Here is a 22,590-nt window from a genome sequence, read left to right on the forward strand (position 1 = left end):
TGGCCAGTGATAGGCTGTAATTCTGATAAATGTATTTTACATTACATATTTGAAAAACACAGTGGTCTTTCATAATTGATGGACTTTATAGAAATGGTTTTGTTTTTCTATCAAAATATTTTAGTGTTCAGTGTTTATGTATTTAAAAATAATGAAAATACTTTTTTAAAGAAATTTTATCTAACCATACAATGTACAAAAAAACGTCAGGTATAAAACGAAGACAACAATACATGAGAGCTGAAAACAAACTGCAATGACAGATAAACAAATAATAAATAAAGTAAGAATGGAGATAAGAAACAACAAAACAAACAAACAAAAATCGCAGTTCATTTCACGTCAGGGGTTACATCAAATATTTTTTGCTAATATTCTAAAAGTATTACTAATTATTAAAAAAAAAAAACAACTTTTGTTTATGAATTAAGAATTTATTAAAATAAAGAAGTTAACAACATAGTTCAGAAACTCGCCAAGATCATCATAGTTACAGATTTTATATTTTAGAGTAAATCAGTGAGTGAAGTAGTGCTGAAAGCATGAGAACTTAAGTCAGACCCAAACTTCATTGTTATTCCACACTGAAAAAATAAATGCCTTATCTGTCTGCGTCACAGGTTATATATACAAACCGACTGTGCCCAGTACTTTGCCCTGACTTGTTCAACATGAATGAGAAGGAAGCAGAAGGTAGGTGAGGCATGTATTTATGTACAGTAGGCCATATCAAAGAGCTTAACACTTTTTAAAAAAAAAAACTTGCGAGTGTTAATTTTTGGTAGGTAGTCCCTTTTATCATTTTAACATATTCGCTAGATGTTTGTTAATTGTTACACCAAAGAAAATGTCTGAAATAATGAAGGGGTTTTACATAATTGTAGATGCAATTGAACCAAACCCTTAAGAAGGATGCTCTTTTAGCCTGTTTTTTTGCCTTAATTTAATAGATAGATAGATAGATAGATAGATAGATAGATAGATAGATGTACCATGTATACTATATATGATATATACTTATTTAATTATTGCAGTCATGTAGATGGTAAAATTACAAGTGCATTATCCATTATAGGGTGATATTTTCTGATGTCATTTTCTTAATGTAGCTGTGAAGCTCCGGTTCAGCAGATGGCGGTAGATACTTCCTCTAATTGTTTAAAGGTCTATGAACCACGGATATATCATCAGCTTTCTCCCCCATCCGACCATAGATATATAATAACACCGACCACACCGACCCCATCAGGCATTGTGAAGCCACAGCAGCCCATGCTGTCGCCCCTTTGGCTTTAGCTTCAGGCTAGCTGCATTTTAGCTAATGGCATTTAACAAGAGAGATACCAGAAGTGTGACATTTATCCTTCAAAATAAAGCAGAAGTGCCATCTGTTGAAATAAGTAATGCACCTTACGTAGTTTAAAAGTCGTGTACAAGGTGGGGCAGCAGTTTACGCTTAGTACACAAGGATTGCATGTTCGATTAGAAATACGCTTAATGTAATGGACACCAACTACTTCGTAAGGTTACTTTTATTTTGTTAACCCAAACCGGAAATGCGCTATCTTTATAATGTAATTGGCGTGTAACAGACACTGGTTTGCCGTTGGCTAACAACAATGGGGAGAGCTAGCAGTTTCAACCGCTTTCCCGTATTTTTCAAAGCTTCTCCAAGGTACCGTGACTAAATATGTGCAGAGATATTAACGAGACGTTCACTCATTTTTGATACGTGGTTAGCATTCTGGTAGCTAGCCGGGTTAGCTGTCTGCAACTCGTGTTTGTGGAACAGTGTGTTTGGCTAAAGCTAACCAACCAACGTTAGTTAGCCAAACAATTGCCTTCGTGTCAGTAGACGCGTAGCTTGCTAACGTGTATGTAACGTTTGAACCTACATACGACTTTATCACGGTTAACATACATGCAAGGTTGCTGATAAAGTCTAATTTTTGTTGAAATGGCGAAAAGGCACTTGTGAGTTTCACGTTTTGCAAACCCGAAGTTCCACCACCTTTTGTTAAGTTTGCAAAATTGTAATGTAATGACTGTGGAGCATGTAAAACAGCACAGACTGCCAACAATGATGTTTTTATTGCAGAACTTTCTAATGGCATTCTGGTCAGTTATGGTGGGATTATCTAGCAAAAATTTAATTGTAAGTAGTTTCACCACCATCTCCTTTGTTATATTCAGCTGCAGTCCACCAACATTGTGCCTTGCTGTAGACGTTTACCAAAATCAGAAAGCTGTTGTACTAGTTAACGTTGTGTCACTAAAATAAGATAAAACAAACAAACAAAAAAAATAAGACAGAACTTTATTTATACCGAGTAAAATTGCTGTGCAGTAGTTGCAATACAAAATTAGATGAGTGCAGGTTCAAAGCATGCAGTATAAGAGGACTACCATAACAAAGTAGAAAAGCAATGCATAGCAAATATAAAAAAACAAAATATTACAAACTAAACTAGATAACAGTAAGGTGCAAAATTTAGGAACCAGCTCACAGTAAGGTTAAAAAATGTACAATATGAATGTAGTTAACAGTAGACAGAAAATTTAAAAAAAAATTAATCTTGCTAAAAGGTTAAAAATATGATAACTAGCTAACAATCCAATGCAAAATATACAGTAAAGTGCAAATAAGTGCAGCTGACGATTACGATATATACAATGACACAAAGAGGTTACCTGTATGAATGAGAAATACCATAAAACTTCACTTGGTAGCCTGGGCTATTATTTGTTTAAATCACAGAACTCGATATGGGACAGGCCTTTAGTTCCTGTTACACAAAACTATTGCACAGCAAATACGGCAAATACAATCAAATTGCTTATTTGATCCAGTATGAATATTACTTGGCTTTGAATAACTTATGAATAATGTGTTATATTATGACACCTACAGCACCTGGCATACTTTCACAGCACTGCTTTATCCTGTTAAAACAATGTTCATAACTAATACTGATTTTTATGAAAGACACTTAAGGACTGAAGGAATATGGATAACTAACCGTGTAATCAAGGAATGGACACATTCTGCTTCAGAGGAAGGGAGTCACCACTTGGTTTTTCATCATAACCGTAAATCTGAATGAATTACAGTCTTCTCTGGTGCTCATGGTTTCAGTAAAATCAACATTAAAACATTTAAATACGATCTAAACCGCTAATTACAAATACATTTAGATATTGACAGATGAGTTAAGAGGACTTTTTCAATGTACGACATTTGGTTTGGTAACACATCTGTTGGTATTGAGGAAACAGGTGTAGAGGTTACTTCAACCAATCAAAACATTGTAATAGAAACGTGATAATGGAAACAAGTCATGTGATCCCAGTGCGACACCCCGATGAGTTTAAGTAATGTATGCACGTTTGTGTGGTCATGATGTCCGGAACCTTATGGAAATCAATGATTTCCTTTGGACTCAGTTTTTGGGGCTGACTTTGTCCCTTCTGTGTATCGGGAAGCAGCGCTACTGCTAATGAGTTGAATGAGTGCTGATATGAAACCTTTACTCCAGCTGATTGTTCCAGTAATGTTAAATATGTCAAAGCAACTTTTATATTGAACGTAAATTAATTGTATCTTTAACCATTATGTCCCTTTGCTTTTCTTTAGGTTGTAACTTTTCCACCGTCACACCTGGATGCACAGACTGCTGTCTTTATTAGCTCACAAGACTCTCTGTGTCGGCCTACAGCCTCTTGGGACGCTTGTCAGGTGTCAGCAGCTCTGGAAAGTGTCTAGAGCCTTTTCTGTCTCTTCATGCTTTAAACATCTATCTCCAAGCGTTCATGTGTTAAATATTTCCCGGCAAATCCATCCTTCCTCCTTGGTCTCCACGCTCCTCCAGAACGATCCTCCCCAGCTTTCCCTACGTCAGCCTTTCTCCAGCCAGCCAGATATGGCGGAGCAGAGGTTCCTCGTGGAATACGCCAAACGTGGCACTGCAGGATGTAAGAAATGCAAGGACAAAATTGCAAAAGGCATAGTGCGCATAGGGAAGATTGTGCCGAACCCCTTTAGCGAGTCTGCAGGGGAGATGAAAGAGTGGTATCATGTGAAGTGCATATTTGAGAAGCTGGAGAGGGCGAGAGCCACCACCAAGAAGATTGAGGACATCACAGATCTGGAGGGCTGGGAAGAGCTGGAGGACGAAGACAAGGAGCTCATAAATAAACATGTTTCAGGTACAACAGGCACTCGCTTAAAATTACTTTGACTTCTTTTGTACATGCAACTTTTTATTGTGGATTGTATGTAGTTCCAACACTCACTGTAGAGACGTGAAGGAGCATGACCTCTGATCTTTTTAGAGAGTTTCCTGTTAATGTGAACACTTTTGGACAGTCAGCAGTCAGTGAAAGTGACCAGAGGCTGGTACTGCTCCTGTTGCTTTTTCTACATTTTGATACCCAGTTATTTGGCATTGCTTGGTGAGCTATAAAGGAGTTAATGTATTTCAGGCAACACAAAGTGAGGTGTGTCTCACTTTGTTGCACCTAAAGCCAGCTTACCTGCTTAACCAGTAAAATGAATTATGTGGCCTGACATTCCAAGAGCGCATCATAGATGGGAACGTCTTCTCAGGATATGCTCACATCAGATTTAACAGTGTGATGCTACTCTTCCATGTTGTGCTGTTGTACCTGGGCTTGTGTTGAAGCTAATTTAAAGCTTTCAGGTTAGAGTAATTAAACAATCAAATTTACAAAACAGATTCAGGATAAAAACAGCAGAACAGTTGTTCACATGTGTGTATGTATTGTACATGATTGTGTATGCATTGATATACAGGTGTGATAGTAGGGCCTGGCAATCGAAACTTACCTTCTGAAGTGCTACAATGCATGAACACACACAGTGGGGAAAGTATTAACAAATTTAAAAAAAAAAAAAAGTGGAAAAAGGAAAAAAAAAATTGAAATTACCAACATGGGCGAAATTGTCCCCTGAAAAACGTTGCACTGCCTGTGTAGTCACCTAACTCTGCTCAAACACTGAGCAACTTGAGGAACTTGTACCAAAGAGAAATGCCGTGTTTGTCGTTTGGACACATTTTGGCTTTCATGAAGATTACACCAAAGAGAAAGAAATCAAATGTAAACACTGCGGAAAATCCATTTCAGCAACCAAAGGTAATACCACCTATCTTTTTAGTGCTTGGAGCACAATCATGTTACCGAATATGAACAGTGCATGGCTCAGAAAAAGAAAAAGACTGACAAGCACCCAGCAACAAGTGCCTCAACAAAGCAGCCACAAAACAGTTATTTTCCAATTTTCACATGGCAGTATTTAAAATGATTTATTTTGTTTGCAGAAATGGAGGTTTTTCGTTTTTCTATGTTTCCAGGAAACTTGCTTTTTGTATTGAAACTAAAATGTGACCTTCTTCGCATGTCGTGTTTATTTCAAGCCATGTGTGCTTTGATTTTTAGTTTTTCGAAATATTCAGTAAATAACCATAAAGAGTCCATCTGTTTGTGTTTCCTTCAATCATTTTAAAATCACAAAGATAAGATATGCGCTATCTCATTGGAAAAAATATCCCAGCTTTAATAGTTGAGCGTATTTACCTTGTCATTAAACTAAGAGAGCAAAAAACAAAAACAAAATATTTGTTCATTTATCATAATCAAGGTAAATGTTTAATTATGATATTGATTTGAAGTCATATTGCCCAGCCCTATGTGATAGTGTGTGTGGTATCTCATGTCAAATCTCTCCTTATTTGTTCTAAAGCCATTTGTCTTGTCTCGTAGACCTGATGGCCAAAGTCAATGCAAGTCCAAAGAAAAAGGTGCAGGCCAAGATGAACACCAGTGGCCAGCTGATGGCTCCGCCTGCTGACCCCTCTGTCAACGCTCCACGCAAGTTCTCAGGCTTCACCGGTAAGTCTTGATGTCTCAGGTCAGCTGGTTTCTTATTTGCTCTAAAGTTATTTCACAGTAGATGAAACAACAAAAGCAGCTGAAGCAAGGAACATTATGACAAAAAGGTTGATTGTCTCATTTTGAGACAGCTGAAAGGAACACCATGGATCAGAGTCAAAACAATATGCTCCACCTCTGTCTCATTTATTTCACATGAAGGAACGAGTCCTTAACACGTTCGCTTTTTAGTGAACTACCTTTTTAATGATGAGAAACTGCAGACAGCATAATCCAGAATGTTCAGCCCAACTTGTAAAGCCCATTTCAGACCAATGATTTGTGACAAGATGAGTTGGAACAGGCAGCTACTTTTCTCTGCAACGTTCCAAAATGGTTTCATCTTGTTGCGAATCTTTGGTCTGAAACTTAAAGGTACATTTAAGGTCAGATTGTTGTTGAGGAAAAATCTCTGACAGAGAAGGTTGTTGCTCGGCAAAAACCCTGCTCATCACAATGTCAATGTTTCCTACTTCATTCCTGTTATTGCACATTCAAATTTCCATAGTAACTGACTCCATGATGGATCTGTTAAAATCAGGAGCTTGACTGTGAATGTACCCGATGTACTCGCTTTGTAAAATTGGTTTCATCACATGTACTTCCTCCATCAGCTGCGAAAGCTGGTAGCTCCAGCAGCCCGGGACCATCCTCTTCCTCTGCCAGTGTCAGCCAAGGCAGCCCCCTGTCCTCCAAGCTTTGTGACCCCCAGCACAAGGACTGCCTCTTCAGAGAGTTTCGCAAGCTCTGTGCCATGGTGGCTGAACACAACAGCTACAACGTCAAGACGCAGATCATTGAAAAGTTCCTCAAGAAGGGCGCAGGAGGAGGTTGGTGTTTTAATCAGGTTTTGTTTGTTATTTTGCATGCAAGACCAGGATTTGTACAGCTATATATCTATCACTAATCTTCTTTTCTTCCATTCTAGATAAGTTCCATGGAGATCTTTACCTGACAGTGAAGCTGCTGCTGCCAGGCGTTATAAAAAGTGTCTACAACCTGAATGACAAGCAGATCGTAAAACTCTTCAGCCGCATATTCAGATGCGACCAGGAAGCCATGGTGCGCGATCTGGAGCAGGTCTGTGATCCTCATGCTCTCACACATCAACACATATCACTTTGTTAATGTTCAAACATAAAACCACATATGCTGCGTGTTTTATTTTAGAACTAAAAACCTTCATGTCAGTGATTATTCAAAGCCTTCATTCTTAGACTGAAAATAAATTTCTCAGGGGATTTTGTTCTGGGCCAATTATGGTCTCTTGGCACTGTGTCTTAAAAATGATGACAAAGAAACTAATTGTCAAAAATGACACTTTCAAACATATTGGATGTCTCCTTTTTTTTTTTTGTCAAATTGAAGGGCGATGTGTCTGAGACAGTGAGGATGTTCTTCGAGGAGAGTAAATCATTTCCAGCGGCTTCCAAGAGCCTCCTGACCATCCAGGAAGTGGACGCTTCACTGACCCGCCTCTCCCAGCTGACCAAGGAGGATGAGCAGCAGACTGAGCTGGAGAATATTGCCAAAAAGTAATGCAATACATCATCATTTTCATAGTAATTGGGTCAGGTAGTAAAACAGTAAAATAAAGGCAATTTGGTAAAATGATTAGTACTGCGGACCTGCTGTTGTAAAAACAGTTCAAGATAGGGCTGAACAATTAATTAAATATTAATCTCAACCGTGATTTTGGTCGTCTGCAGTTAAATCAACATGATCAATTGGGATACTGACATTTAAAACACATGCTCAGGTCATACAAAACGTTCAAGCCCTTTCTGATTGACCAGCCAGCCTCCACTGTTAAAAAGCTGTCATGCAGCTATGCTTGCCATCATAATCTGTTGTTTGGAATTATTCGGATTTATGAGAGAACAAATATATATGCAAAGAGTGCTTGAGACTTGTGCCTGCGCTGCAAAGCAAAACAACTAACTTGTTGAATGACTTGAAGAAGCAGCACAATCTGCAGTATGATGAATGCATGAAGGTTAAGTTTAATAATGTTCCTTATGTCACTTCACTGTATCCCCGTCTTTGTCCAGTGTCAACTCAGACATTTATAACAACGAGTCACGGTACTGTGACTGCTGTCGAAGATTTAAATCATCAGTCAACAACCCCTCAGTCAACTGAGATTCTTTAAGTTAAGCAGCGTACCTTTCAGCCCCGTTTCCATGGAGCAGTACGGTTCACTTCAGTTTGGTAAGCTTTTTTCTGTTTCCACTGTGAAAAGTTGTGGATGGTACCAATGGAACCGTTCTGTGCTGTCCCCATTTTTGGTCCCCCCTCTGTTGGGGTACCTAACACACAGATCTGGTACTAAAAGGTGGAGCTGTGAACACTGCAGTCTGATTGGTCAGTAGAGGATGGTCACTCTGCTCAGGGCCGAGTTATGGCTGGTTTTGAGGCTCATGTAACCACTGTTCATACTGTGGAGAGTTTTATTAGTAAACAGTAACTATAAAATGAAAGGATGTTTTGCTGCCTCTCTCAGCAGCTGGAGTTGGAGAAAAAATAACTTCATTCACTGGGCCGACTGCCGGTGACTTTTAAGGTGGAACGTTAACTTGTAATGTTACTCAATGCATGAGTTGATGACGTGAATCAATCAGCACACCTTAAATTTCACTGGGACAACTTTGACCATTACTTTAGTTTTTATATGACATACACTTTTAGTAATGAGTGGATCTTCAAGCCTTTATATATATTCATTTCGACAGGACGGCATATATCCCAGTCCTCACTCTGAGGGGAAAAAAGAGTTGCAGAGCGTTGTTCCAGTGGGCAACATTAAACCCCTGAGCTTGTCTTAGACGGACAAATAAATGCACAAAGATGCTGTTTTTAAATATCCCATGGAGAGACTCTCACTGCAGCCTGTTCTATTTTGTTCTGAAAATGTTGGTCTCACTGCAGCCTGTTCTATTTTGTTCTGAAAATGTTGGCGTGCAGCCTCGTTCTGTGGACAGTAAACGAGGTGCAGACTTCCATCTGTGTCACTGCTGATGAAGAAATACAGTGAGTGCTGGACGGAGCAGTGAGTGACAACAGCCCCGCCCACATTTAAGAGTACTGTTTGCAGTGGAAACACTAGGGTCTAGGTACCATGTCTGAAGGGTTACTTTTGGCTCCAAAGGTACCATACCGAAAGTGTTAAGTGGAAACAGGGCTTTAGGGATATTTTGGCCCCAGATTCAGCTGCATTGTGAGTGTTCCTCAGTGTCTCGCTGCCCTCTGGAACAGGCAGCCTCAGGCCCAAACCTAGGGTCAGTCTGAGTGTGAAGGAGGCAGCTGCCTGGAGGAAGAGAGGCTTTGGCCGGTCAGGCTCTGTGATAACGTTATCTTCTGCCTTCTGCTTAGAAGTGATGAATTTACAGCCCACAGCAGCTTAATATACGACACTGTCTCTGACTTTTGTTTGATATCTGATATATTTGTTTGGTGTCAACAAAAAATGTTGTTGCTCATTTCTGCTCTGCCGTTATTGTAATTAGTACGTATTAGCTTGAATGGCTAACTTGGCTTGTTTATTGTATTACCTGGACTTCAGCATCACCCTCAAACTCTTTATGGAAAAAAAGAAACAAATCATCAAATATTCGTATCGAACAGCCAAATTCTATTCAACTGGTTAAGTCCAGCTAAATCTTTTTTGATAAAAAAAAGAAAGAAAAGAAATTAGGATTTATGACCCATTTTCCAAACATTACATGCTCAGTATGATAAGAAGGGTCTGTGGCTGAGTACCTGACTGATGTGTCAATACCAACACTAGTTCTTCTAATAACCCAAGTCATCATGCCTGGTCCTGTCTTTTGTCTTTCTCCACATGACGTCTCTGTCGGTGTTAGACCTGTCAGTGATGTGTAAATCGATTTTTAAAAGCAAGCAGTTTACTACAAAATGTGTAAAAGCTGCGGAGACAGGCTGTCTGATTTCTTTCCCCAGTATTTGTAAATGTTGCCATTATTTGTCTCCACTTGTTTTGCTTGCACCGCTTTTTCCTCTTTGTAGTTTTTTGGTTGTCTGCCTCAGGCATGTCTAACACACACATACTCGACATCTGTATTTGACATTCTACCCTGCACAGTAGCAGATGCCAGAGTGGGATTATGTTTATTTGTCATAAGTAACATCTTTCTAGCTGTAAACAGATAGAAACATTGTTTTGTGTTGTACTGACAAAAAGTCTGCTTGTTGATAGAGCAGATTTTTTTTCTGAATTACTAAGTTTCTGAGAAATGCAGTAATACCAAGTAATGCAGTTATAAGCAGCTGGATTTCTGCTTCGTGAAATGCTGTAATACTGCAGCATTTGCTTCACAATTTTACCCCAGTGATAATCTGCATTCTCTTTCATTATAGATGCACCGCTAATGACCTGAAATGCATCATTCGGCTTATTAAACATGACTTGAAGATGAACTCTGGAGCAAAACATGTGTAAGTGTCTTTGTCTTCTGAGGAGAAATTAATGTATGCTGTTCTTTCATCGCTTTGAAGAAAGGTTATACACTGAGCCCCAACATTAAAACAGCTGACAGGTGAAGTGAACAACATTGATCATCTTGTTACAGTGCGCTGGCATTCATGTGGATTCACCTGACATGCACCAGCCACCAAAACACAGATGAAGTACACCCCTCATTGCCTCCAAATTCCTCAGATTACAATGTGATCAAGCATCCATGGCACATGCTGGTACCCATGGTCGTCCTGCATCCATGCCTCGACAGGTCAGAGCCAAGTCCGATCCACGGTGGGGTGTCTGGGGAGCTGTTGAGGTGTGGACACAGGAGCTCTGGGTGTGTCCTGTGTTGTCTGGCACCAGGGCATTGGTGGCAGATCCTTTGAGTCCTGTGGGTTGCAAGGTGGGATACCAGCACGTCCCACGGATGCTCAATAGGATCAGGATCTGGAGTATTTTGAGACCAGGTCAATGTCTTGAGCTCTTTGTCACGTTTCTCCGGCCATTCCTGAGCAGTTTTTGTGGTGTGTCATGACACTGCTATCAGGGAGAGCTGTTGCCATGAGGGGGTGTACTTGGTCTGCAACAGTGTTTTGGTGGTGGTGGCATCTACATGAGCCAGGACCAAAGGTTTGCCAGCAGAACACTGCTCTGTAACAAATGATCAACGTTATTCACTTCAACTGTGAGTGCTGATGGGTGAGTTGTCATACTCCTCTTGACCTCCTCTTTCATTGTGCCTGTTATGCAGCTTGGATGCTGTGGATCCAAATGCTTATGATGCCTTCAAGGCCTCGCGTAATCTGGGTGACGTGATTGAACGTGTGTTGAGGAATCAGCAGGAGGCGTCTAACGGCTCAGGACCCAGGAAACTCCTCACTGTGGAGGCCTCGCTCATGACCCCAGTTCAGCCCATGTTGGTGAGTACCACCACTGAAATGTGAAAAATGTATTCACTCTCACTGTTTTTAATAGTTTCCCCTCTTAGATGTGTTTAGTTTTTTTATGATTCAATGCAATGCTGACTGAATAAAGGAAATCAAATTACCAAACAGAGTGAGGGATTTTGACTTAAATAGCAAAGGAAAAGTTTTCATACACATTAAAAAACTGCCTGGATAAAGTCACTTGTGCATTTAGAAATATGTTCTAGATGAGGGTGCTCAAATTGATGGGCCACGTTTTTATCGGCTGATATTTATTTCTAAATAGTTTGATCGGTGGTCTCTACCAAGGCTGAAAGTAAGAGCCGATCATGATGCAAAACATGCAAGACAATTTTCTACGCGCTGCTAATATGGCTTTACCGGTCTGGTTAGCGCTTCCCAGCAGGATAATGCACCATGCCACACTGCAAACCTCGCTCAGGAATGGCCCAATGGATGTGACAAAGACCTCAAAGTGTCAACCTGGCCTCCAAATTCCCCAGATCCCAATCTGAATGAGCACCTGTGGTGCGTGCCATTAACCCACCTCTCAACCCACTGGACTAAATGGACCTGCCGCCAGCACACTGGTGCCAGACACCGCAGGACACTCCCAGAGATCCTGTGTCCATGCCTCGACAGGTCAGCGCCAAGTCCGATCCAACGAGGCCCCACTTTGGATTAGGGGTACATCTGGGGTACCAGCACATCACAAGAATCCTTGAGCAGATGAAGACCTGGGAAATTTAGAAGCCGGGTCGACACCTTCAGCTTTTTGTCACGATGGAAAGGCCGTTTCTAAATAGTTTTTGTAGTGTGGCATGCTGCTTTTTTCTGCTGAGGGGCCATTGCCATTGGAGAGTGCTGTTGCCATGAGGGGGGGTACTTGTTCTGCAAAGGTGTTTGAGTGGGTGGAACATGTCAGGTAGTATCCACATGAATGCCAGAACCAAAGGTTTCCCAGCAGAACAATGCATTGGATCAAAATAATCAAAGTTATTCACTTCACCTGACAATGCATTGTTCTGCTTTTAATGTTTCGGCTGATTGGTGTGTATATATATATGTGTGCGTGCGTGCGTGCGTGCGTGCGTGCGTGCGTGCGTGTGTACGGTGTGGATTCAGTGCTTAAGGGGTCTCTACTGATGAATCGAGTCCCCGACTTTTAAGGAGCAGCCCTTGTAGTAGTAAAGAATTAACGAAATTCTAGTCAATCCTGTAATTGGCATTAGCCGATACTACTTACAGCGATCGGTTATCAGACCCAACAATTTTATCTGAGCAACTTTAGTTCTAGAGAAATACACAAAGCTAAAACATTTTGTTTCGACTAGTGTTTCTCCAGTTACTTGACTACAGATTGTAACACCAATGACATCTGATCTACCTGACCACCTAAATGATTACTTGAGGTACAGAGATACTCGAGGTGCCCATATAAAATGAATCAAATGAACACGTGTCCTCCCAGCAATGCTTTTATTTAACTGCTAATTCATTATACATTATATATCCAGCAGTAGGCCATCCTATAATAATCTGTTTTTGCCTCAGGACAAGGTATGTGGATTATCTGTGAAAATATAAACCCACTAAATTAGAAATAGATTTCCAATAAAAGAAAGTAATTGTTGCTTTAATACCTTTGGTTTGCCAAAGAAGAAAGCGTTGTAAGTAAGATATGACCTTCTGAATAGTTGAAGTAATGTAATGAGATGTCTTTGTTCTAATTCCAAAGGCAGCGTCAGACCTCTTAATAAATGTTAGCTCAAAGGCTCCAGTTTTAAACTGCTGTATGCACGAAAAAAAAGACTCAGATAAAACACATTTCTTTCACTTTTTTAATAATTGCACTTTAACAAAAGCACATTTTTGTTCAGTTAAGACTACAATGGCCACACATCGAAACAAAACAAAGCAAACCTGCCTCCACACATACGTTCAGTAAGAGAAGAGGGACTGTTTATCTCACCGTTAAGCTGTGTCACTGCCTGCGACTGGCCCGCCAGAAGATTGAATGAGGTCCCTAGATTCCCTCACATTAAGGGAAAACTCAGAGATGAAGAGAATATGATGTTCAGACTCTTTCCAGTTGATTTCTCTTGACTAGACAACCAAACAGGCAGCAGCTGGACCTTTCAGATAACTCTCGACTCTCAACACGACTATCCAGAATCCTGCTTTATAAATGCAGCTATTAATTCAGCACGATTTAAAATGTGCTTTCCAAAAAATCTACAGACCATTAAATTGCACATTACGCAGCAGACTTTTAATTACACAATATGAACGTACATTGGAATTCACTGCAGCTATGTCACATTTAAGTTTACAAATGAACAACACGGTCCAGCTCCCAACTTGCCACAGGATTCCAGCGTCAGTGTTTTCAGTTCAAACTTCCAGCTATTTTTAACTTAAATTTACAGGAGATAATAAGAAGACACATCACTTGCTGTTACAACTAGTTGGCCTTTTCGGAAGGGAGACACATGGAGTTAGATTAGAATATGGACATGTGTAATTTAGGGTGGTGAGCTTTTAAATACAGTCAGTGTACTAAGAGCCACAGGGGGATGTGCAGTCACATTGCCAACATAGTCACATGGATCAGTAAGATGGTGCATTATTACCAGAAAACACTGTTAGAATATTGAGAAGGATAAATTAGGTTTTATGTTGTTATTGAGACAAACACGTGTCCACCAAAGAATTTAGTTCAAGATGCAGAGTTGTCTTTTTCTAATCTGTCTTTATTTTTGTATATTACATCTTTTAAAATGTATTATTTTAATACATTGAACAACTTATTTTATTATTATTTTAATTATTTTAAAATATTGAGCAAGTTTCAGCAGCAGATACAAACACAGCAAAACGATAGAACCTTAAAATATACAACACATTCAATAATAAAATATTAAAACAGACAACTGCTAATTGTAATTATAATAATAAACTTTATTTGTATAACACTTTTGTAAACACAGTTACAAAGTGCTAGCCCGGAAATCCAGACTCAAATCTAGAAAGATTTTGAGTCTGGCCCTCACCAGTACACTCTTCCTACCCAAGGGGCGGCACTAACTGAGGCATATTAAATGCCGCCGCAGGGCAGTCTCCTGTTCCTCTCTCAAGGAAAAAGATAAGTGTAGTTGGCTTAGCGTTTCTTCCAAAGTTAAACTGAATGGACGCGGTCCTTCAGCAGCTGCCATCTTGGCTGTTAACTTAGACTGATGTGATTGGTCCGATGGCGATTCACCGGGCTCTGCTCGTCGGGGCCAGATGCCCGTGCAGTGCAAATTCGAATTTGTTGGGGCGGGGCATTTGGATTTCCAGGTTAATAGAGTGCTGTATGAGACAGATAAAATTGTATACACCATCAAGATATAAACAGCAATAAAATACATCGGGCAAAACATTGACCATAGGATAAGACCAGATAAAATAAAGTTTGTAACAAAAATAAATAAATAAAAGATAAATAAGATTAATAAAAGTGGGATCTAGACAAACAATAGATTTGCTGTTAAAAAAAAAACCTTCCTGTAAAAGAATGATGTGAGGAATGTTTAAAACAAAGACATTGAGTTTTCCGACGTCGGGTAAGGAGTTCCACAGCTGTGGGACTCTTAACAGAAAGTGCCCGGTTTCCTCTTGTAACGAGGCGGGCTGCTGTCTCTTAAAACTGTCTTCTGAGCCAGCAAGTCTAAAGTCTAAAGGCAGGGTGTTCCATAATTTGGGGCGTAGTAGCTAAAAGAAGCATTCCCAAAGGTTTTTGTACTGATATTACGTACAGGAAAAGGGCAGCTGCGGAGGATGTCAGGGTTCGTGGAGGGACATAAAATGATGGGGAGTCTATGATATAACATGGGGCGATGCCATTAAGAGCCTTTAAAACCAATCAATTCTGAAAGATACTGGGCGCCAGTGTAGATTACGTAAAACGGGAGTTAAATGTTCTCCCTTTTTAGTTTTTGTTAAACTCTGGCAGCAGCATTGTGAATGGTCTCTAACTTTGCCGTGGCAGTTTTAGGTAGGCCAGTATACAGAGTGTTACAGTCATCAAGACGACTGGAAACCAAAGCATGAACAAGCTTCTCGGTATCTTGCTGGCTCAGTAGAGGTCACACCTTTGTTATATTGCATACATAATAAAATGAGCTTTAATATTGAGATCAGAACCTGAAATGGCAATGCGCTGCAGATAACAATTTGGGTATGGGCGCAACTCATGCCAGTCAGCTCTAGCCTAACAGTAGCAGCAGCCCCAAGTGATGGTTTAGTGAATCAGCTGATGTCCCACATGGTAAACAGCGCAGCAGAACTAGGAGCGCTTGAGACTGTCCGTTTGTGTGCGTCAAACTGACACTGACAGAAGAAGAGCAGCAACGTCTGTAAATGACGCCAAAACACAATAGAGATCCTCAGCACGGTTTTACTCCCCAAATGGAAAATCTACCCACATCTGGTACTTGCCAGTTTTAGATTTTAACCCCTGTCTGTCAACAAGCAAATAGTTTCAACAGATTACATTATCTAAGCTACTTTTTCTCTTCCAAATACTGATATAACCCGGGGCGTTTTGTTTCCAACCTGTCTGATTGTGTTTGTTGACCTGTTAGACTTATTTTCAGTTATGGCACAGTTATGTTCCCATATCTCAGCAGTTAACTTGGTGAGTATAGTGTTCTCATTATTGATAAGAATAATGGCCAAAAGCAAAAAAACAATGAAATTCAAATCATTAAAAAAACAAATGATCCCTTCAGGGTTGTAAAAGTTGAATTTCTATCGACAGCACAGCCTACAAGATGGCTGACTTTTGCCACGGGAGCCACGAGGGGAAACTTTTAATGAAAAGTCATTATGTATTAGAGTTTGGTTCCTTGCTGAGAGCTTGTTGTTTTCCTTTTTGTGATTCCAGGCGGAGGCATGTAAATCCATCGACTACGCCATGAAGAAATGCCCCAACGGGATGTACTCTGAGATCAAGTACGATGGAGAACGTGTGCAGGTCCACAAGAACGGAGACCATTTCAGCTACTTCAGCCGCAGCCTCAAGCCAGTGTTACCACACAAAGTCAGTCACGTCTCCCTCACACACACATATATACAGTACAGATTCAAACACACACACACAACCCGTGAGGCTGTACACCAATTAGTCTGACAGTGCATGTCAGAATAGAATCTCCTCAGGTTTGCCCCGGCAGGATTAGCAACTTAAAGGTATTTTCCCAGCGTGAAATTTAGACATTTCCCACAGTGATTTTCCAGCATTTGCTCTCTCAGCATGAGGCCGGGAGCCTTAAACATGCAGGGATAAATAGCTTCACATCATGTTCATGGGCCTTTCAAACCACTAGAGGCTGCTGCTATGCACACAATGTGTACCTCACAGCAACCTTGAGCCGCAGTAAACGTCAGTAAAGAACAGCAGGCACCAGGATAAAAATACCTCAGAGCTTTAATGCTTTTGGAAATGTAGAAGCAGTGTGCCTCCACCCGTTTTATGCAGGCGTCTCTGCTTTGTTCTTTCTTGCTTTTCTCACAGTTCTGCAGACTTTATAATGTTAATAGTCTCTGTTTCCAACCTCCACATATCAGTATTGATGACGGTACCTGGAGGCACGCCCCTCAGTCACTTAGCTTCTGAGCAGATTTTTAAGAACCACAACTACTATCTTTCCCTCCTGAGGCTTCTTCTGGCGAGTTTCTCTCATAGTGTGGCCAAGTTTTTGTCTTTTTATCCGGGCTGGCTTTAGACATGTCATCCTTTGTGACTGCTCTGCCCATACTGCCCATCAGCCAAATGGAAAATAATGAACCCTCTGCCACTGTAATAAGGCAGTTTATGTGATTGACTACATTTGCATGAACACTAATGTTTCACTATGATTCCGAATAAGACAATAGTCAGAATTTGATATGGGTCATGTAAACAGCATATTCCAAATGGATATTTAGAAGGAGGGCTTTTTCCAAATGTATCATTTTCTGATTTAGGGTGCTTTCAGACCTAGAGTTGTCTTGCTTTGGTCTGAATCAGGGACTAATTTTGTTTCAAAGTTGTATGATTGCCTAGAGTTGGTTCATGTTCTCACGGCAGCATTTACAAGCGGACCAGATCAAATGCCTTGAGTGAGAAAGCTGCTCTTGATTGGTCAGAATTTCCATGTGGGAAAAATCCAGGAAGTAAAACAATGTGTCATGTGACTGCAGTTGGTTCAGATCGAGGTCGGAACACGTTCTCACCACAAACGAACCGCACCAGAGTTTGTTTGGAACCGGACCAAGACCACCTCTTCAAGAAGGTCTCGGTACAGATGTTTTTGTGCTACATGAGTGTGATTGCTGTGTTCACACCTGCCCAAACGAACCGCACTAAGGGGGCAAATGAACTAGAGTTCAATTGAATCAAACCAAACAGGGCAGGTGTGAAAGCACCCTCAGGCATGTGTGATATGACGGTAATATTCAGATTGTAGGAGCACTCTTTGAACATGTATACAGCACATTCTGAATCCAGAAAGCCACAAGTATTTTACACTATTTTACACACAACATTTTCGACATGTTCTTGCAGGAGAATTTTCTCTGTTGATAAATTGTGAAGCTGAGCAAGAGCAGTGTGTGGGATCTCTGCTCAAAGGTACAAAGAAGCAAAATGGCACAAGCAGCTCCAGTTAATCCACTTTACCATATTTTGACATGATAAATGACATGTTAGGGCATGTTAATCTGAGTATGCGGGGCTGAATGTTAACTGGAATATTTACTTTCTTCAGCCATGTAAACAGCTGAGTTGGAATATTGTCTTTTTCAGAATAAGGGTAAAAAAACAGAATATTTTGTGCGCTGAATATTTTGTGTCACTGTCAGGATAACATTCTGTGGAGGTGGGAATGGATTTTAATGACAATAGTCCAAGTTTTGTCACATTTTCTTATTCTGATAAATGATAAGACTGTAAAACTGTTCAGATCATGGAGCATGGATACAAGCCCAAATAAAGAAGATCAGCTGTGTTGTAGTCTGAATTCATTGTTTGTCATTTTTTAATCTACCTCAGGTTAAAGCACCTTATTATTGAGACAGTTTTTACCCTGTGAAGCCAATTAAAAACCTGGGGTGGTGCCAGTCTCTGAAGTCTTGCTGTAGTACTTTTTATTTCTGCTCAGACCTAACCCCTGTGTGTGTGTGTGTGTGTGTGTGTGTGTGTGTGTGTGTGTGTGTGTGTGCGTGTGCGTGTGCGTGTGCGTGCGTGTCCATGTTGATGTTTCAGGTGGCCCATTTCAAGGACTACATCCCTCAGGCGTTCCCTGGAGGCCACAGTATGATATTGGATGCTGAAGTCCTTCTAATTGACACAAAGACCAGTAAACCCCTGCCCTTTGGGACACTGGGTGTACACAAGGTGAGAACACCACAGCCTTTTAAACAAACAAAAAAAAAAAATGAATTGAGCAGGTCATTGTTGTCACACCTCACACTTTCCTCTCCCTCCAGAAAGCTGCCTTTCAAGATGCCAAAGTGTGCCTTTTTGTTTTCGACTGTATCTACTTCAATGGCATGAGTCTCATGGAGAGGTAATGTGTTTCATTTGATTCATTGTCTTTAAAACATGTTTGCATTCCAGTGTTCAAAGGATAACACATGATGAAAGCATATATGTTTTAACACGTGATAAATGCTTCATCCAAACTTTAACAAACACCTCGAAACTGAAGGATTTTTTGTGTCTTTGTGGTAGTTGTGTGCCATATCATAATGTTGACGATAATACAGGTATTTGTAATATGAATCGAAAAATTCATATTGTGATACCCGCACTATTTTGACTTGTTGACATATTGACGTCGTACTGTTACCCACGGCAACAACAGGCATGGCTGAAAGCAAATTATTACAGACTCCAGGGTGGTTCCAAAAAGAGGAGCAGCTTCAGTAGTGTGGAATAAACCGTGGCGTCCTGAATGTTTTATGAACAGCCCCGGACAAGCGAAGTTGTGTCACAAATTTAGTTTACATTAACAACAATGGATATTATTTTTAAATAGTACAAGCTGTCTTACATTTATCCACTGTGGTCATATTTATTCTCCAGGCCGCTGTGTGAGCGCAGGAAGTTCCTGCATGACAACATGACAGAAGTCACCGACAGGATCCTCTTCTCAGAGATGAAACACGTCACTGTAAGTAAAACTCGTGATTTGTCTCTCTCCTGTATACATACATACATCTGTAATAGTTCATGATATGGTATGATGTGTGTGTGTGTGTGTGTGTGTGTGTGTGTGTGTGTGTGTGTGACAGAGGGCAAGAGATCTGGCTGACATGATAACTCGTGTCATCAGAGAGGGACTCGAAGGCCTGGTGCTTAAAGACATCAAGGTTAGTCGCCTTTTATTTCTACATGGAAGGAAACTGGTGGGAACATGTATCTAACGTACATAACAGTGGAAAGAATGTGAACACAATGAAGGAGTTATGCTGTGTTCATGTTCACTATATCTTTATGTCTCAGGGCTCCTATGAACCAGGGAAGCGCCACTGGCTGAAGGTGAAGAAGGACTACTTGAACGAAGGGGCGATGGCAGACACAGCTGACCTGGTGGTGCTGGGGGCCTTCTATGGAAAAGGCTCAAACGGTCTGTAACACCACAACCATCCACTTTATTTGTTTTTTAATTAAAGGCAAATTATAACACACAGAGCTCAGATCACAACATGACGTGACAACATGGTCTCACAAAGAGAAACAAAGCAAAACAAAAACAAAAAGTTAGACTTACACAGACCACCGTGGAAAAAGAAAAGATATAAAAGTTAGTCAGATCAAATCAGTCATTGAAATGATTAAGTTAATAGTACCATTAAAAATAAATAAATTAAATTTACATGACAGGTAGTTATAATTCTATGTAGTTCCACTTTTCACTCCAACAACTTTTTTCGCATTTTATGTTACGTTTAGCTACTTTACAATGCTTTGTAGCAATGTTTTTTTTTCCATAAGAAATTGACATTGCACTGTACTTTTCAGGAAACTTAAATTGATTAAGATTTTCATAAAAATATTCTGAGGACAGTTTTCTGGGGACTTGCGTGTCTTTTCCAAGCCTTGCCACTTCCTGTTAAATGAGCAGTGTGACTCTGGAGACATCCAAATTAATTAACCGAGACAGTTTTACTATTACTCTTAATTTTTAATAATGCTATTATGAAAACTCTTCCAATGATCAGGGGGGCCATTTTGTGCTCAAGTTTCAGCTGCACTGACACTTAATATGGTGATTATATCCACAGTGCCTTTATTAAAACATACAATAGCATCCTTGTAGAGTAGTGGATTCAAATATGATCCAAAAATATGTAAAGATCCTGACTGAACTTCACTCAGACAGGACGGTGAAATGAACAATAATACAACTCTGTAACATCATGAATACAAAAGCCCAGAATCCAGCGTAGCAACATTTTATGTGAGAACTATGCAGATGGAAGATGGTGCATAAGGAGAGGATTTCATTGGATAAAGCGTACACGCCGACAAGATATGGGAGCCATTGTGGAGGCTGGGTAATGAGCATATAACACAATGGAAGCATAACAAATGCAAAAACAAAGGTACAAATCTCAAAAGCATGGCTAATGAAGACAGCTCATGCAGTGTGAAGACAAGCTAATAGAGCCGCGGCAGCAGATGAAAACACTTGTCGTTACATACTGTGGGACAAAGAAAACAACAGCTGGAAAAAAATACTTTACAAGAGGTTTTGAGGAGGATAGTTTTGGGAAGTTAAGTGAAATTATACAGTGTAGGAGTGTTTGTTCAGAGCCAGAGGAGGGACGGTGTAATGGGTTTGCAGAGTCTCCACCGGCAGCACTTTCCTTAATTTCTCTCCTAATGGCATGTGTGTTCTTCCTCCCACCAGGGGGCATCATGTCCAGTTTCCTAATGGGTTGTTATGACCCACACTCAAAGAAATGGTGCACAGTCACCAAGTGCTCCGGAGGCTACGATGACGCCATGCTGGCCAGGCTCCAAAAAGAGCTGGATGTGATCAAAATCAGCAAGGTCAGAGAGGATCCACTTAGAGGCCTGCCTGGAATATTGAGCTGATGTAATAAACTCAAAGATTAATCATTTGTGTGTGTGTGTGTGTGTGTGTTTGTGTGTGTGTGTGTGTGTGTAGGACCCGAGCAAAATCCCAGGCTGGCTGAAAATCATCAAGAACTATTATCCAGATTTCATTATTCGTGATCCTCAGGTGAGTTCTCACTACTCAGCACATTTCCCAGCGAGTTTGTTCCTACACAGCCAGTTGTATATCTGGGCACTGCAGACCTTCAAATGAAGTTGTAAGTTAAAAGCATCTCTTGCATATGTCTTCTGCAGGAATTTCTCTAAATAAATTACTCTCAAACATATTGAGTTAATGACCACGCTTGCTGCAGAGCTGGGAAGTGCATATTTACTGAAAAACTGTAACTTCAGAGAGTGAAAACATCAGATTGAAATGACCCGTCTGGCTTTCATGTCTGAAAATAGAACTTTGTAATGAAATCCACAAACTTCTACCATTAAACCGTGATAGTCGTGGCATTTGAACAAAAGTTAGAATTGCTTTTTTTTCCTCATGTAATGGAAAAGCACTCATATATCTGTCGTGTCATTTATGTTTCACCTGCTGTTGTGTTTCTTCTCCTGCAGCAAGCACCTGTCTGGGAGATCACAGGCGCAGAGTTTTCCAAATCAGAAATGCACACCGCTGATGGCATCTCTATACGCTTTCCCCGCATGACGCGCATCCGTGATGACAAGGACTGGAAGACTGCCACCAACTTGGACCAGCTTAGAGTAGGATATCACCATTTTGATTAAAGTACACATTAGGGCTATGCAATACAGACAGAAATTCATATTTCGGTATTTACAGGCTGACTGGCGTTACACAAAGCCACATTTGAGATGTCAAAAGCAGTTTTATAAAAGCAGACTGTGATCAAAATAAAGAATAAAGCAAATATGCAGCTGCACAACAGTTACACCTCCAAAGCACTACAGTCCCTGACAAAAGTCTTGTCGCTTATCCAAGTTGTAGGAACAACAAATAATAACTTGACTTGTAGTTGATCAATTGGAATCAGAAATGGCTTATATGAAAGGCAAAGGCCTCTAGATTATGCTTATTATACCAAAATAAAGTTGTGCATCATTCACTGAGT

General features: G+C 40.3%; 1 protein-coding gene across 3 annotated transcripts in view; it reads left to right on the plus strand.

The window, feature by feature from the left end:
• The first annotated feature begins 654 nt into the window (after positions 1-654).
• Positions 655-22,590, plus strand: part of lig3 (ligase III, DNA, ATP-dependent) — a 31,923-nt gene continuing 9,987 nt past the window's right edge. Inside the window, exons 1-18 of one of the 3 annotated variants that reach the window (XM_050034302.1) lie at positions 1,293-1,675; positions 3,635-4,206; positions 5,782-5,910; positions 6,564-6,779; positions 6,878-7,029; positions 7,318-7,484; positions 10,327-10,404; positions 11,181-11,349; positions 16,283-16,438; positions 18,644-18,775; positions 18,868-18,947; positions 19,466-19,553; positions 19,675-19,752; positions 19,886-20,009; positions 21,297-21,439; positions 21,558-21,632; positions 22,076-22,241; positions 22,298-22,441. In XM_050034302.1, coding sequence (XP_049890259.1) covers positions 3,663-4,206; positions 5,782-5,910; positions 6,564-6,779; positions 6,878-7,029; positions 7,318-7,484; positions 10,327-10,404; positions 11,181-11,349; positions 16,283-16,438; positions 18,644-18,775; positions 18,868-18,947; positions 19,466-19,553; positions 19,675-19,752; positions 19,886-20,009; positions 21,297-21,439; positions 21,558-21,632; positions 22,076-22,241; positions 22,298-22,332 — 2,532 coding nt within the window. In that variant the 5' untranslated portion in view covers positions 1,293-1,675; positions 3,635-3,662 and the 3' untranslated portion in view covers positions 22,333-22,441. Of the gene's footprint in view, positions 694-1,292; positions 1,676-3,634; positions 4,207-5,781; positions 5,911-6,563; positions 6,780-6,877; positions 7,030-7,317; positions 7,485-10,326; positions 10,405-11,180; positions 11,350-16,282; positions 16,439-18,643; positions 18,776-18,867; positions 18,948-19,465; positions 19,554-19,674; positions 19,753-19,885; positions 20,010-21,296; positions 21,440-21,557; positions 21,633-22,075; positions 22,242-22,297; positions 22,442-22,590 lie in introns of those variants that run through there. The other 2 variants (XM_050034293.1, XM_050034285.1) reach the window with 2 other exon arrangements.

Source organism: Epinephelus moara, chromosome 3 (assembly GCF_006386435.1).
Source record: "Epinephelus moara isolate mb chromosome 3, YSFRI_EMoa_1.0, whole genome shotgun sequence".
Classification (NCBI taxonomy): Eukaryota; Metazoa; Chordata; class Actinopteri; order Perciformes; family Serranidae; genus Epinephelus; species Epinephelus moara.